Raw genomic sequence first — 12,826 nt, 5'->3', positions numbered from 1 at the left:
TAGCGTAGAGAGCTGGGCATTTTCAACACTTTCAGGTATTTTCTTGAACAGGAGAAAATCAGGGACTGACCGTGAACCATAACACGGGGTTGTACTTGGCAATGAAAGAAGCAGAACCTCGGGCACGAGCATCCCGCATTCCCACTGGTCTGGAGGCCTGTGTGTGGAGCGGCCGGCCTGGCCTCGTCAACACAGGCCTGGCGGCGTTGTTCGCGCTGCCCCCAAACTTGGAAGCAGACAGCCTGTACCCGGGCGTGAATGGGTGTGGCCATCTAATCAAGTTCCCTTTTTTTGCGTTTTATTGTTTTGATTTGCTTACCTCGTGTGGTTTCTAACCACTTATTAAGTTATACACGTGACTAGAGCAGTTTTCATTTTGCATGGCCCTCTGCGTCTCAGCTGCGTTGCAGGCCTGTATCTTTCTCTGCCGTGGTCCTTGTTTTTAGAGCCTGTAAATGGTGTAGGGAGATTCTTACCTCTGCCTGTGCTGTGTGTGTTTGTCATAATTTCCAGGTAGGGTTTCTACTCTAGCAAATCCAGATTTGTAGGGCAAATTAATGCCATCCGCGAGGTTGCAGGTACCTTTACAGAACTATTTATGTAGAAGTTGCAGTGCGCATCCGCTGGATTTTAAATCCTTGGTAGCCGTTCAGAGCAGTGGCCCGATGACCTCATGAGAGTTTGAAGATAACACAGCCACATTCAGTAAGACGTCAGAGTCCTCTCCTGTTCCTCCACTGCCCTGCCCCTTAGTTCGCGTCAGATTCACACATTTATTTTTGCCAAGGTCCTTTCAGAGAAATGGGCCAGCGCTGCTGCAGACTGGCCAATAAAAGGCTAACTCTGGGGTTGCAGTATAATGTCAGAAGTGAAACAAGCATCGTGTTTGTTTAAGGGTTGTTACTTAAAAATCTGAATTGTGTTTAAGCTCCGTTCTCCGGTGAGGAGTGTGTGTAAGTCACAGTTTTAACCCCTTAAAACAGCCCTCCGCTCCCCAGCAGCGCGTCAGGAAGGAGCCCGCCCCCGCCTGTGCCTTTGGCGGGAGCTGCCTTTAGGCCCTGCCGTGGTGGCCGCGGAGCTGTCAGCCAGGAGAGCCCTTCCTTCCCTCGGGGGAACTGGGCACCTCCGGCTTAGACATTAACGGGGAAATAGACGTGATGTGCACCCACGCGCTCTCGCCTGCCGGTCGGGCACCGGCCGCCCCGCCCCGCCCCCCGGGTCGGGTCTGCGGGAAGCGCCGTTCGGGCTGGGCTGGACTCGCGGCCCGTCGGCGTGGGTGGAGGCGGCGGCGTCACGGGGCCGCGGGGCTGTCGCCGCGCGGTCCCTGCGCCGCCCTCGTCGTGGGGCTGCGGCCTTTCGGCCCAGCCGCTCCGCTGCTCCCGCCCCGGGGTCGGGCCCGCGCGGAGGCCCGCGGTTTGCCTTCCAGCCCCTCGCGCTGCCCGCTCCTTCTGCCCTCCCGGGGCAGGCGGGGAGGTCGCTGCGACGCCGCCGCCCCCGCGACCGCTGTTGGACTGAACCCCTCTGTTCCCTGGCGTTTCAGGAAAGCGCCTTTCGGTGCCGGCAGCTCTGCTTTTATTGCTGGACGCGCTCCCTTTCCCCTCCTCCCCGGGGTTCTGCTCAGACGAGGGGTCCTGGGGGAGGGGCTGAGGGCGCTGTCACCCCAGCACCGGCTCCTCGTCGCCTCTGTGACCGTGGTCGCCTCTCTGGCTGGCGGAGCTCGGCTGCTGCGTGACTCGCTGGAGCCAGAGCGCGTATCGGGGGACCTTGATGAGCAGGAGCGGCCCGGGGCCCTCGGGGGGCGCAGCGCTCAAGAGGCCGGTGAGAAACCAGGCGCCGCGGTGCTCCCGGGCCACCGCGCCGCCCGCCGCCCACCGCGCCGACCCGGCCGCCGCGCCCCGCTCGCAGGCCGTCCGCGTGGTCACCGTGGCGTTGAGGGCCCGGCCGCACTCCCCGGGGTCCACGTGCTTGACCAGCAGCCGCGCGGGCTCCAGCTCGGGGCCACGGAGGGTCCAGCCGCCCAGCACGCCCGGCCGCGGGATGAGGACGCGCTCGGCGAAGTCGGCCTCGGCAGTGCAGACGGGCCGCCCGGCGTCGGGGCAGCGCACGGGCTGCGCCAGCTCCAACAGGGCCACGTCATTGTCCCCCGTGTCCTCCTCGAATCTCGTGTGCACGTGGACGCCCTTCACCTCCACCGCCGGCGGGGCCTCGCGCGCCCGGCAGCGGGAACCTAGAAGGAGGCGGGGGGTCAAGGTGACAACGTGCGCCCCGCCGCCCGGCTCCTGCGCGCAGGGGACAGGGGCTACCCCACAGAGGGGCCTCTCCCACACTCTCCTCTAGGAAACCCAGTGAGGTGTTCGGGGGGGGCGGGGGCGGGGGCGCGGGCGCAGAGCGCAGTGCGGGTTGCTGAACCGGTCAAAAGACTAGGAAGAAATTAGGAGGAACCTCTCCAAGCCAATCAGAGCTTGGCTTTTCGGATGTCATTTTCTAGGCCGACGTTCTGTTGACTGAAAAGTGTCTGGGGCTGGAGCGTATATTTGCGGGTCCTGGGAATCGCTGTGGAGCAGCTCACAGCACAGCCCAGGCCCCGGGGTGGACAGGGATCCGAGCTGCCCCACGTCAGTATCAGTGCCTCGCAGTGACAGTTTCACCAGCTGTGATTTCCTCCTTAGACTAAACATTCCGCATTTGTCTGCCTGCTGTGCCCAGAGTTCCACTAGGTGTCCCCGTTGCTTTATGACTTTGTGAGGAAGATAAGCTCAGTCTGTATTGCATTAGAAACAAAAATTCTGGATTAAAATTTTTGTTTCTACATAGGATAGTTTTTACTTCCAATGTGATCTTATAAAAATGAATGACAGGGCTTCCCTGGTGGCGCAGTGGTTAAGAATCTGCCTGCCAATGCAAAGGGACACGGGTTCGAGCCCTGGCCCGGGAAGATCCCACATGCCGTGGAGCAACTAAGCCTGTGCGCCACAACTACAGAGCCTGCGCTCTAGAGCCCGTGAGCCACAACTACTGAGCCCACGTGCCACAACTACTGAAGCCTGCGCACCTAGAGCCCGTGCTCCGCAACAAGAGAGGCCACCGCAATGAGAAGCCCGCGCACCACAATGAAGAGTAGCCCTGGCTCACCGCAACTCGAGAAAGCCTGCGTGCAGCAATGAAGAACCAATGCAGCCGAAACTTAAAAGATAAATAAATAAATAAATCTATTTTAAAAAGAATGATAAAATACTTACTTGTTTTCACACTAATGTTTCTGTACAAGAGTGAACATTTTGCTGTTGTCAGTACAAAATTGTCCTGTATTAGAACACCTCCACAGAAGTCTTCTCCTTCAGAATTTGTTAGTTTTACCTTTAAAAACCAAACAGACAATAAAGAGCTGGTGCCAGTTTTCAGGATTCGGGTCAGTATAGTGTCGTGGTTAGGAAGATGGGCGCACACCCCTCCAGCGAGCCCAGCCCGGCCCACCCACTGCTGAGGCCGCCTCAGCGCACGGAGTGGAGGGGCGAGAAGGGGTGAGTGATGGACACCTGGAAGATGGACGCTCAGGAGGACAGGCAGCAAAGGTACGGTCCCGCTGGGGACAGATCCCCACCTCCACCCCGCCTCTCACTTGATGTCCCCTCCCTCGGTCCTTTCGGGTCCGGTGGTCACTGAGCTCTGTCCGTTGTCTGGCCAGGCCTCCACCCAGCAGCCGAACGCTTCTGCCCCGCTCCACCTGCTTGCGAGCAGCAGGGCGAAGTAGACGCGTTCCGCACATGGGCACACGTCCGCACACGCGCACGCACGTGGGGCTGAGGCAGCCCCTTCACCAAAGGGCCCTGTACAGCTCTCTGTCGACCATGGTGGTCGCTGTGGTTACTGGGCACTTGAGATTGACTGGTCCAAGCCAGGATGTGCTCCAAGAGTAAAAGGCTGTACACCCCAGAGGGCAAAGGCTTAGTTGAAAGAGAAAATGTGAGTGTCTCTCATTGTTTACTATTCATTACATGTTGAGATAATATTTAGATGTATTGAGGTAAGTAAAACACACCATCAAAATTAATTGCACCTGCTTTTACTTTTATGCACGTGGCTACTAGAAAATTTAAGTTACGTCTGTGGCCGATATTGTGTTTCTATCGACAGGGCTGTTCTAAAGGACAGACGAGACAGAAGGGGATGATCTGCATTAAGGGCCTGGGTTGCAAGGAAAATGCAAAATGTAGGTAAATCCAAACCCATGTTGGCGGTATGATTAAAAATAATACTTAGTTTGTGGAGTTACTAAAAAAGCAAGAAAAGGATAAAATATTGGTCAAAATAGCAGATGAGCCTAGTGGGAGGTGCTTGAAATAATTTGGGAGAAGGGTAAACATTATAACTTCAGGTATTGCTAAGTTAGATATGAAAGTTTCCGTGTCAAGGGTGGTCACTGGATGAAGAGAAATAGAATATTTAGCTTCCAAACCAGGCAAGGGAGAAACAGGAAATAACAGAAATGGTGCCGAAGAAGAGACGTTTCCCGAACATGGCAGCGGAGCTGGACTCCGCCAGCTGGTTGTGAGCAGGGCCCAGGCCTTGCTCTGGCTCTGGACCCACCGTGTCCACCCGAGCGCCGCCAGGATGCCTATCTTCCGAGAGCAGCGACATTGGAAACGGTTTTTGGACTCTAAGAAAGGCCTTGGATGGCTGTAAATAAAACTATGTTTTTATTTGGTGCAAATAATGAAGACACTGAAGCTGTGAGTTCAGAATGAGAAAGTGCTTTGAAGTGTGATGTTGAGATTGTAAGTAGTTCACCTAAATCAAAGAAGGTGGAGATGACAAATAGGATGAAATTTGTAACAAAAGATTAAAACACATTTATAAAATGTTTCTGTTACCTGCCACGGGAAAGTCGGAGAGTCCTGCTCGCATCCCTGTGACGCCAGGAGGCCGTCAGAGATGAGGGCTCCGCACGCACACCTGTCTTCATTGTGGCCACATGAAAAGAAAAGTCAGTGCCTCCCAGGGCAGACGTCGGGTTTATCTGTGGCGCTGACCCTTCAGCCTATTCCTGGATGCCCACTAGGTTGAGATAATTCACAGAGCAGGTGAGATTAAACGACCTGCTCTCAGGGACTGAGAAGGCCCCGGGCAAGCCCAGCAGGGGACTGGGAACCCCCGGCCCAGCCACAGTGGAGGAGAACCCCGCGCCCAGCCACGGAGGAGGAGGACCCCCCCGCCCAGCCACGGAGGAGGAGGACCCCATGCCCAGCCACAGAGGAGGAGGACCCCGCGCCCAGCCACGGGGGAGGAGAACCCCCCCACCCAGCCACGGGGGAGGAGGACCCCGCGCCCAGCCACGGAGGAGGAGGACCCCGTGCCCAGCCACGGAGGAGGACCCCCCCCGCCCAGCCACGGGGGAGGAGAACCCCCCACCCAGCCACAGAGGAGGCGGACCCCACGCCCAGCCATGGAGGAGGAGGACCCCCGTGCCCAGCCACGGAGGAGGAGGACCCCCCGCCCAGCCACGGAGGAGGAGGACCCCCCCCCAGCCACGGGGGAGGAGGTGGCCTGTCAGAGGTCCCTGCAGGAGGAGGCCCAGCGGAGGGGACTCACCGTGGGGGATGCAGGATTTGTGGTCCTGGCCCAGCTTATGCCCCTTCGCACAGCTGCACGTGTAAGACCCCGGCCCCGGGTGGCAGAAGTGCTGACACCCATCCGTCCTCAAAGGGTGACATTCATTTTTAGCTGAAAAGGGAAGAAGGGAAAACCAGACATGTTACCCTGGACATAGCCACTCTGAAATCTCCTTGCGCACTGGGACTCTGGCTTTTCCTTCCAAACGTCGCCAGGCGAGCGTTTCGACTCCCGCGTCAAGAAGGGGCGAGGAGCAGTCAGGGCTCCGTCCTCAGAGCAGCAGCTCGGTTGCGGGGGGGCAGGTCTGCAAGTCCCTCGCAAGGATCCTCGTTTCCCGGCCGTGGGCTCACTTCCCGCCGCAGCAGCCGCTCCCTTTAAGGGGCTTCTTCCAGGTGGGCATTGGGATGAAGCTGGAAGCCCTGCTTTGGCGCGAGTTGCACTTGGGGCGTCCACACAGCACTGGGCGGGGCGCTCAGGAGGCAGCTGGAGTCCGGGGATCCAGGCTGGACGTAACGTTCGTCCCGGAAACGGGCTCCGCGTTGGCCCTCGGGAGCATTACGCGAGTTTACTGCCGCACGAACGACCACTGACAGGAATTGGCGCCGCCCACCCCCCACGGATAGTCTCACGATGTTGAAGGGACATCAGCTGATGAGGCTGCAGGCCGGGTCACGCACCCACGACCCAGAGAGCCGGGTGCGGTCCCCTCATAGGCTGACCACCCCAGACCCATCACCCCCAGCGGGGTCAGCCGGGCCCCGGGAGAAAGGAGAGTAGATCGCGAATGGTCTGGACGGGGCGGGGGGCTGGGAGGAAGTGGAGGGGACCCCACGGGGGAAACAGGGGCCGTTCACAAGGTGTGATTCCCAGCGGAAAGCCGGGTTACCACGGGCCTCCTCCTGCTCATCCCCGGGGCGGGGCTCGGTGTGGCGGAGGCCGGGGGCGGGGGTCCGGGGGCGGGGGCGGAGGCCGGGGCGGGGGCGGGGCAGGAGGCCGGGGGCGGGGCGGAGGCCAGGCGTGGGGGGGGGGGCGGTGCTCACCGAAGGCGCAGTCCCGGCCGTCGTAGCCCGGGGCGCAGGTACAGGTGTAGCCGCGGATGATGTCCTGGCAGGACCCGTTGTTGAGGCAGGGCCGGGAGACGCACGGGGAGCCGCCTGCCGATAGGGACGTGAGGACAGCCTGCGGGTAACACCCTCCGACGTCCCTCCAGGACCCCCTTTCCTTGCTGGGCGGCCACGTGACCAGCGCCGGCGCCTCCTCGAGCTCTCCTGTCACTGTGGTCCCCGCAGGGACGCCCAGCATCCCCCAAGCCTCGCCTTCCTCAACCGGGTCTGACCCTTCAGCACGAGGCCCAAGGGAGCCCGGGAGGCCGCTCCAGCTTCCCCCTGATCCCGGCGGGACCTCGGGGCCTTTCCCACCCTCGTCCTCGGGCAGTGCCAGGCCCTTCCTTTGGGTCAGGGGTTCCAGGAGCCCAAGGCTCGAAATCTGGAATCCACTGGCCTCAAATTAGCAGCCCTCGTGAGCCAACTGCCTCCCCTGACCTTAAAGGGAGGAGAAGAGGAAAGAATCCTGGAGTAGGTGGAGGAGACACTTACCCAGATACGTCTTCCAAAATTCATCCTGTACAAGAGAAACATAAAAGTGTTACAAATGGGACATCTGTGTTCCGTGTTTTCTCCTGTGGCCGGGCTTGAAAATAAGAAAATGTTGATTTTATTCACTTCATAGGAAAATACTGGTTGAAACAAAGAATGTAAAATTCTTTACATCTACTTAATATCATCTTTAATACACCCATGTCCCATGTCCCATTCAGTATTTATTTACGGTGACCCATTTGAGGAAGGGAAAACAGTCTAAGACGTGGCACAAACACCACGGCCTCGCGAGGCCCTTTCCCCTCCCGGGCCTGTCTCCATGGCCCCACTCCGCAGAGTGCCTGAGGCAGATGTAGAAAATTCACATCACTTTTTCTGTTTTTATAAGCCAATTCAACAAGGATTAAAAATGTGGGGGGAATGTTAACTTGGGGTGGCGGTATCTAAAATTAGGAGAATTACTCAGACTTAAGGCCTGGAGGGTAAACATATAAGTAATTGCATCTCCCCAAATCATACTCGGACTTCTAACAACTCAAGCACAACTTTACCAAGAAGTTTTAATTTCTCTTAGTTTGATTAAAGATCATTTTCTTATACATGGGCATTTAAGAAATTATGATTTTAAAATACTTTAAAAATATATTAGAGAAACGGGTCAACATTTTGTTCAGAATCACCTTTAAATATTGCTGCTTTAATATGTAGAACTGTGAAGTCTTTATTACGTATTTTACTATTCTGAAATATTTACACACAAATATTCAGGCCCTCTGTTTACTGATTGATAAGCTTATGAGTAACTGAGAATGGCAAGTTCTCAGTTGTATTATTCAGAGTGTATGTGTTGTCCCAAGTTATAGATTATGAGAGATGTTCTTACCACGTAGGCATCCTAGGGAGGATCTTTGCGTTGCTGACACATTGAAACAATTACATCTTTATTAAAAATACTAAATTCCGTCAGAGTCCTGTCAAGCTGAGTGACCTCTGTGAGGAGTCCGGCTACTCAATGTGCTAATTTGCTTAATCTGAAGAGTTTAGGTGGTGGGACTGAGCTGCCATCCCGGGTGCCCCACTAACTGGCTGGGGAAAGTGATTTCACTTCTGTGTCTCTGTTTCCTCATCTGTACAATTAGGATTAGATCAACCTCCCAGGTAAGTAAATAGGTTAATTAATTTAGTTCAGCCTCTTTGAGAAAATATGTCCTCTAAGGCAGCGGAATAATCAGAAAGCGTGTGAGTCTGTGGCAGGGGGGATACATACAGTGGATGCGTCATTTTCAAATACTTCTCGTGCTTCCTCGTAGACACAGATTTCTTCGTAACATTCCTTTTCTAAATTTCCCTCAAAGAGCTCTTCCAAAAGGTAGGAGCTGGCTCGTTTCCGTCTCACCAGAATTTCATTTGCTTTTGAGGTGGGAAGAAACACTGCAGAACAAGACAGGCGTGTAGGCGCCTCAGCGTGGGCGGGCAACCCAAGAACTCCCACCCGCATCCTGAGGGCCAGGCTCTGCGGTGCTGGGAGGAGCAGACCCAACGGTTGACCCTCAGACCCGGGAAGAAGTTTACCTCCTGCTCACCACGACGTTGGGCCCCGGGCCCCTTACGTGCAGCCAGGTGAGTAGGAGTGAGCTTAGAACAGGAGGGTGGGAGCCCGCGAGGAAGGGGTGGAGACCGGGTTTGAGAGGCTGCCCCCTGGGCAGTCCTCTGCCAGGACAAGAGCCCCCGATTTCTAGCTGGGCACACGGCTGCGCGGACAGACTCCCCTGGTGCTAAGGGTGGCCGCATGGCTGAGCGCTGGCCACCAAGATGCAAACAGAAGGGCTAGGCAGCAGGTTCCTGGGAACCTTCTTGAAAAAGACAACTGGCGTGGCCCCTGGCCGTTTCTTTGTCCCTCTCTCCATCCTGCTACCTGGGACACAGATGTGATGGCTGGAGCTCTAAGCGTCATTCTGGAATATGAGGATGAGGATCACAGCGGGGAGGACTGAGTAGAGCCACCTCATAAGGACACCAGTCATTGGATTTAGGGCCCACCCTAACTGAGGATGATCTCCTCTTAATTAATACACCTGCAAAGACCCTATATGCAACTAAGGTCACAGTCTGAGGTTCTGGGTAAACATGAAGTTTGGGGGACACTGCATAGATGGTGTCCACAGATTTCTCCACCGTGAGGAAGATGTTTTGGGATAGGAATGTCCTGTCCCCCAACAGTCTTTAGCCGAGTGTTTTCAGCGTCAATGAAGTAGTTTTTCCTGAATCGGTTATTACCATTTTAATTGCAGAAGAGTGACTTTACACCCCTCTTTCCTTCTGCACTTACTAATCGGCATTCTGCTGTAAAGGAGAATCTTTTCCCTGAATGCTTTGTGTTGATTCATTTATTGAATGGATTTTAAAATTCCAATGAATATTTTTTCCATTTCAGAAGTTCTGTTCGATTTTTCACATCTGTTTGGGCATCTTAATGTCTCCTGTTTTCTTGCCGTATCTCTATCACATGTCCTGTGTTCTGTGTCTGGGTATCAAGGTTTCTGTGAGTCTGATTCTACTCTTTTTCCTGCAAGTTTCTGGTTGTCTTCTTTCCTTGTGTGTTTGGGTTTTTCTTTTACCATGAGACGCCCCAGGTTGAGAAGGGAGCCCGAGGCAACGAGGACCCATGTCTCCCCCCGACGTGACCCTGGATCGTTGGGGTGTCACTGCAGTCACCAACAGTCGCCACAGACCCCTGGGCCGACTGCAGTGACTGCTTCTCCGGAGAGGTTTCTCTTTCTCCACCCAGCACCAGCATCCCGCCGCGGAGCTTGTCTCTTTCCCCCACGTGGTGCCAAGCGTGGTCTGAGCTGGGGTGGGGCCTCCTCCTGGGTCCCCTCGCGCCGTGTAGGCTCTGCGCCTGGGGCTGCGGGGAGCCGAGGGTGGTGGGCGCTCCACTGCCTCGTTCATTCTTTTGCTCCCGTCGGTCTTTCCCCTTGTGCCAGGCAGGGGCATGTAGCAAACATGGGATAAAATACTTACTCTGCTTTCAGCGTTACCGGGAGGGTTTTTCTGGGTATCTCATCTGTGGCCCCTCCAGGACAGCGTTTCACGAGTCCTCGTTTATTTAGGCTGCTTCGGCCGTTTACCTCGTACACGACTGTGCACAGTTGTACGCGGCTGTGAGCTGTGTGCTGCCGGGGGCGGCGGGGGGGGGGTGTCTCTTACTGAGGCCTCATTCCGAGCTTTGGGTTTTATTCTAAAGGTTCGACTGACTGTAAGAGGTATCTGATGTCACCCTGTCTGCTGCGTGGAGGGAGGGAGGGAGGGAGGGGGGCGGCGGCTGGAGCCTTGGCCGAGGTGGGCAGCGCAGCCGAGAGAAGCGGTTGCAGGCCCTGTGGTCACGAGTGTCCCCGGACATTTAGGACATCGAAGGAAAGAGGTTATGATCATTTTAATAATATACTTATTTAACCCAATAGATCCAAAATACTTCTGTTTCAACACACAACAATTGTTAAAAAAACTATTAATTTGAGTTTGCATTCTGATTTCTGTGCTAAACCTCTGCAGTCTGGTGTGTTTTGAGCTCCTGGCGACCTGACCTTGGCCGCCGGTTGGGTGCGGGGGCGCGTTGGCCGCGTGGGCGGCAGGGCTCCAGGGCCCCCCATCTGCGGTCGCTGGTTTGGGTCTGAATGTGAAGGAAGGTTGAGGACGGGGAGAGGCCCGCGGGCGGGGGGCATGAGGGGCTGGGGTGCCCTCCCGGCTCCCCCAGAAGCCGTGCCCTACCCAGTCCTGAGCCCCGGACCCGGCGGCCGGCTCCACCTGGGCCCCCGGGGCCCCCGAGGGACACGGTCGCTTCCAACATACTCGTCACGAGCGGCGAAGAGACGGGAGCTGGGCTCAGATCATGCTGGTCCCGCGGGGGCCCTCGGCTCCCAGAAAAAGCCCCCGACCCACCCACCCGCAAGCCTGAGTCAGAAAGGATGCCCAACGTGGCGCCTACCTGCGGGCTGGGCGCCGCGCGGCGCGAGGAGGGCGAGGAGGGCGAGGAGGGCGAGCGGCGGCCCGCGGCCGGCCATGCTCAGCCCGCGGCCAGAGCGCCGCCCGGCTCGGCTCGGAGCGGGTGCGGACGGGAAAGCAGCCCCGCAGAGGAAGGCCGCCCGCGGAGGCCGGCGGGCAATGCAGTGTCCTAGAGGCTTCAGTCCTGTCTTTTTCCGTTTAAGGCGAAGAGAGGGCAAGACGGAGAAATGAAAGGCCGAGGCCGACAGGGGCGGAGCTGGGGCGGCTCCTCGGGAGGAGGTCGGAGGTCGGAGGTCGGAGGTCGGGGGTCGGGGGTCGGGAGCCGAGGCGTCCCACGGGAACCGGGCCTGCGCCGCGGGGGCGGGGAGACACAGTGGCACATTTCGCCGACACGGAAAGCCGAGCTGATAAGGCGGCACAGCGCGGTGGGCCGCCTTGGACAAGCCGGTCACAGAGGCTCCCTGTGGGGGTGTAGCCCGAACAGAGCGGGGCAACGACCCCCTGCCCGGGGTGGGGGTTAAGGCAGACCCTCGAGGGCGGGCGCCCTCCAGGCCGGTCCAGCGGGGCTCCCGTGAAGGGCTGGGGAGCCCAGCACCTCCCGGCGAGACCAGCTCTCCTGGGGCACCAAGTGCCAGGGGAAGCGGGCCTGGGGGGCGCTCGGGAAGAGCCTCGCGCAGCGCCACGAGGGGGTAGATACTCTGACCTCCGTCTGAGGGGACAGCAAACTCATCCCCCCTCACCGAGCGGGTCAGCACGGGGCCCCCCGGGGGCGCTCTGCCTCTGTCCCTCTCGGTCTCTGACTCTGGCTCTGGCTCTGTGACTCTGTCTGTCTTGTCTCTCTCCCTCCCTCCGCCGGCAGCCCGCACACCGGGCTTCCCTCCTGTTAAGGGGCCCCTGACGAGCACCCGCACGGTGCCCACTCTCCCCGCATCCTCTTGGTTTCCTTCAAAGGCTCGTGTAGTGTGTTTTTCCCAGCTGTTTTGTTCTTTCTGACGTGGGCACCTCGGCGACCAGGGCTGAACCCCGTTCTTGTCAGGAGCCCTGCTTCCCGTCCGCATCGTCGGTGAGGACACACCCCCACTCGGTGATGCGCCCCGGGCTCTCCTGATGCAGAGCTACCCCGTCCTGTTTGTAATTCAAGTCCGATGCTCGGGATGACTTTCCCCAGGGCTCTGGTACCTCCATCAGGGTCTCATGGTGGCTGTGAGGATCATTCTAGAACGGAAACATCACCCTCCAGCCCCAAGGGCCGGGGGCTGCACCTGCAGCAGGCGGAGGCCTCCAGGGACCCTGTGTCTGCAGGTCTCCGGCTCTCTAAGCCCGCCCCCTCCCCCTGCCACCCGGCCGCCATACAGCCGCTCTGCCCTCCCCGCTCCAAACGCGGCTCTGTCCCAGGCATGTCTTTACCCTGCCCCTCAGGGACCGCGGGTGCCGATGAGCGGTCCCTCACTCTCGGGAGGGACAGTCAGACCCTGACCGCCACCGCCCCCCGTGGTTCCTCACGGTCGGCTTCCTGCTCACGTCTGTCCCCGGAGGAGACTTTCTAGGGGACATGCAGTGGAGCGGGACCGACTGTGCCCACAGGGCACAGGCCTGGTTCAGGTCCACCTGGAGAC

The 12,826-nt window shown here is 57.9% G+C and overlaps 1 protein-coding gene across 1 annotated transcript; it reads right to left on the bottom strand.

The window, feature by feature from the left end:
* Positions 1-1,555: 1,555 nt before the first annotated feature.
* PROZ (protein Z, vitamin K dependent plasma glycoprotein) lies at positions 1,556-11,484 on the bottom strand. The gene is made up of 8 exons (XM_060128833.1): positions 11,194-11,484; positions 8,476-8,639; positions 7,206-7,230; positions 6,651-6,764; positions 5,590-5,721; positions 4,872-4,957; positions 3,240-3,357; positions 1,556-2,227 (listed from the first exon to the last, which is right to left on the bottom strand). Exons 1-8 carry the CDS (start codon positions 11,267-11,269, stop codon positions 1,656-1,658), a joined length of 1,287 nt encoding a protein of 428 aa, XP_059984816.1. The 5' UTR covers positions 11,270-11,484; the 3' UTR covers positions 1,556-1,655.
* Between the last annotated feature and the right edge of the window lie 1,342 nt (positions 11,485-12,826).

This window comes from Lagenorhynchus albirostris, chromosome 18 (genome assembly GCF_949774975.1).
Source record: "Lagenorhynchus albirostris chromosome 18, mLagAlb1.1, whole genome shotgun sequence".
Lineage (NCBI taxonomy): Eukaryota > Metazoa > Chordata > Mammalia > Artiodactyla > Delphinidae > Lagenorhynchus > Lagenorhynchus albirostris.
Note: the sequence above shows the minus strand (reverse complement) of the source record. Positions and strands in the feature narration are given on the sequence as shown.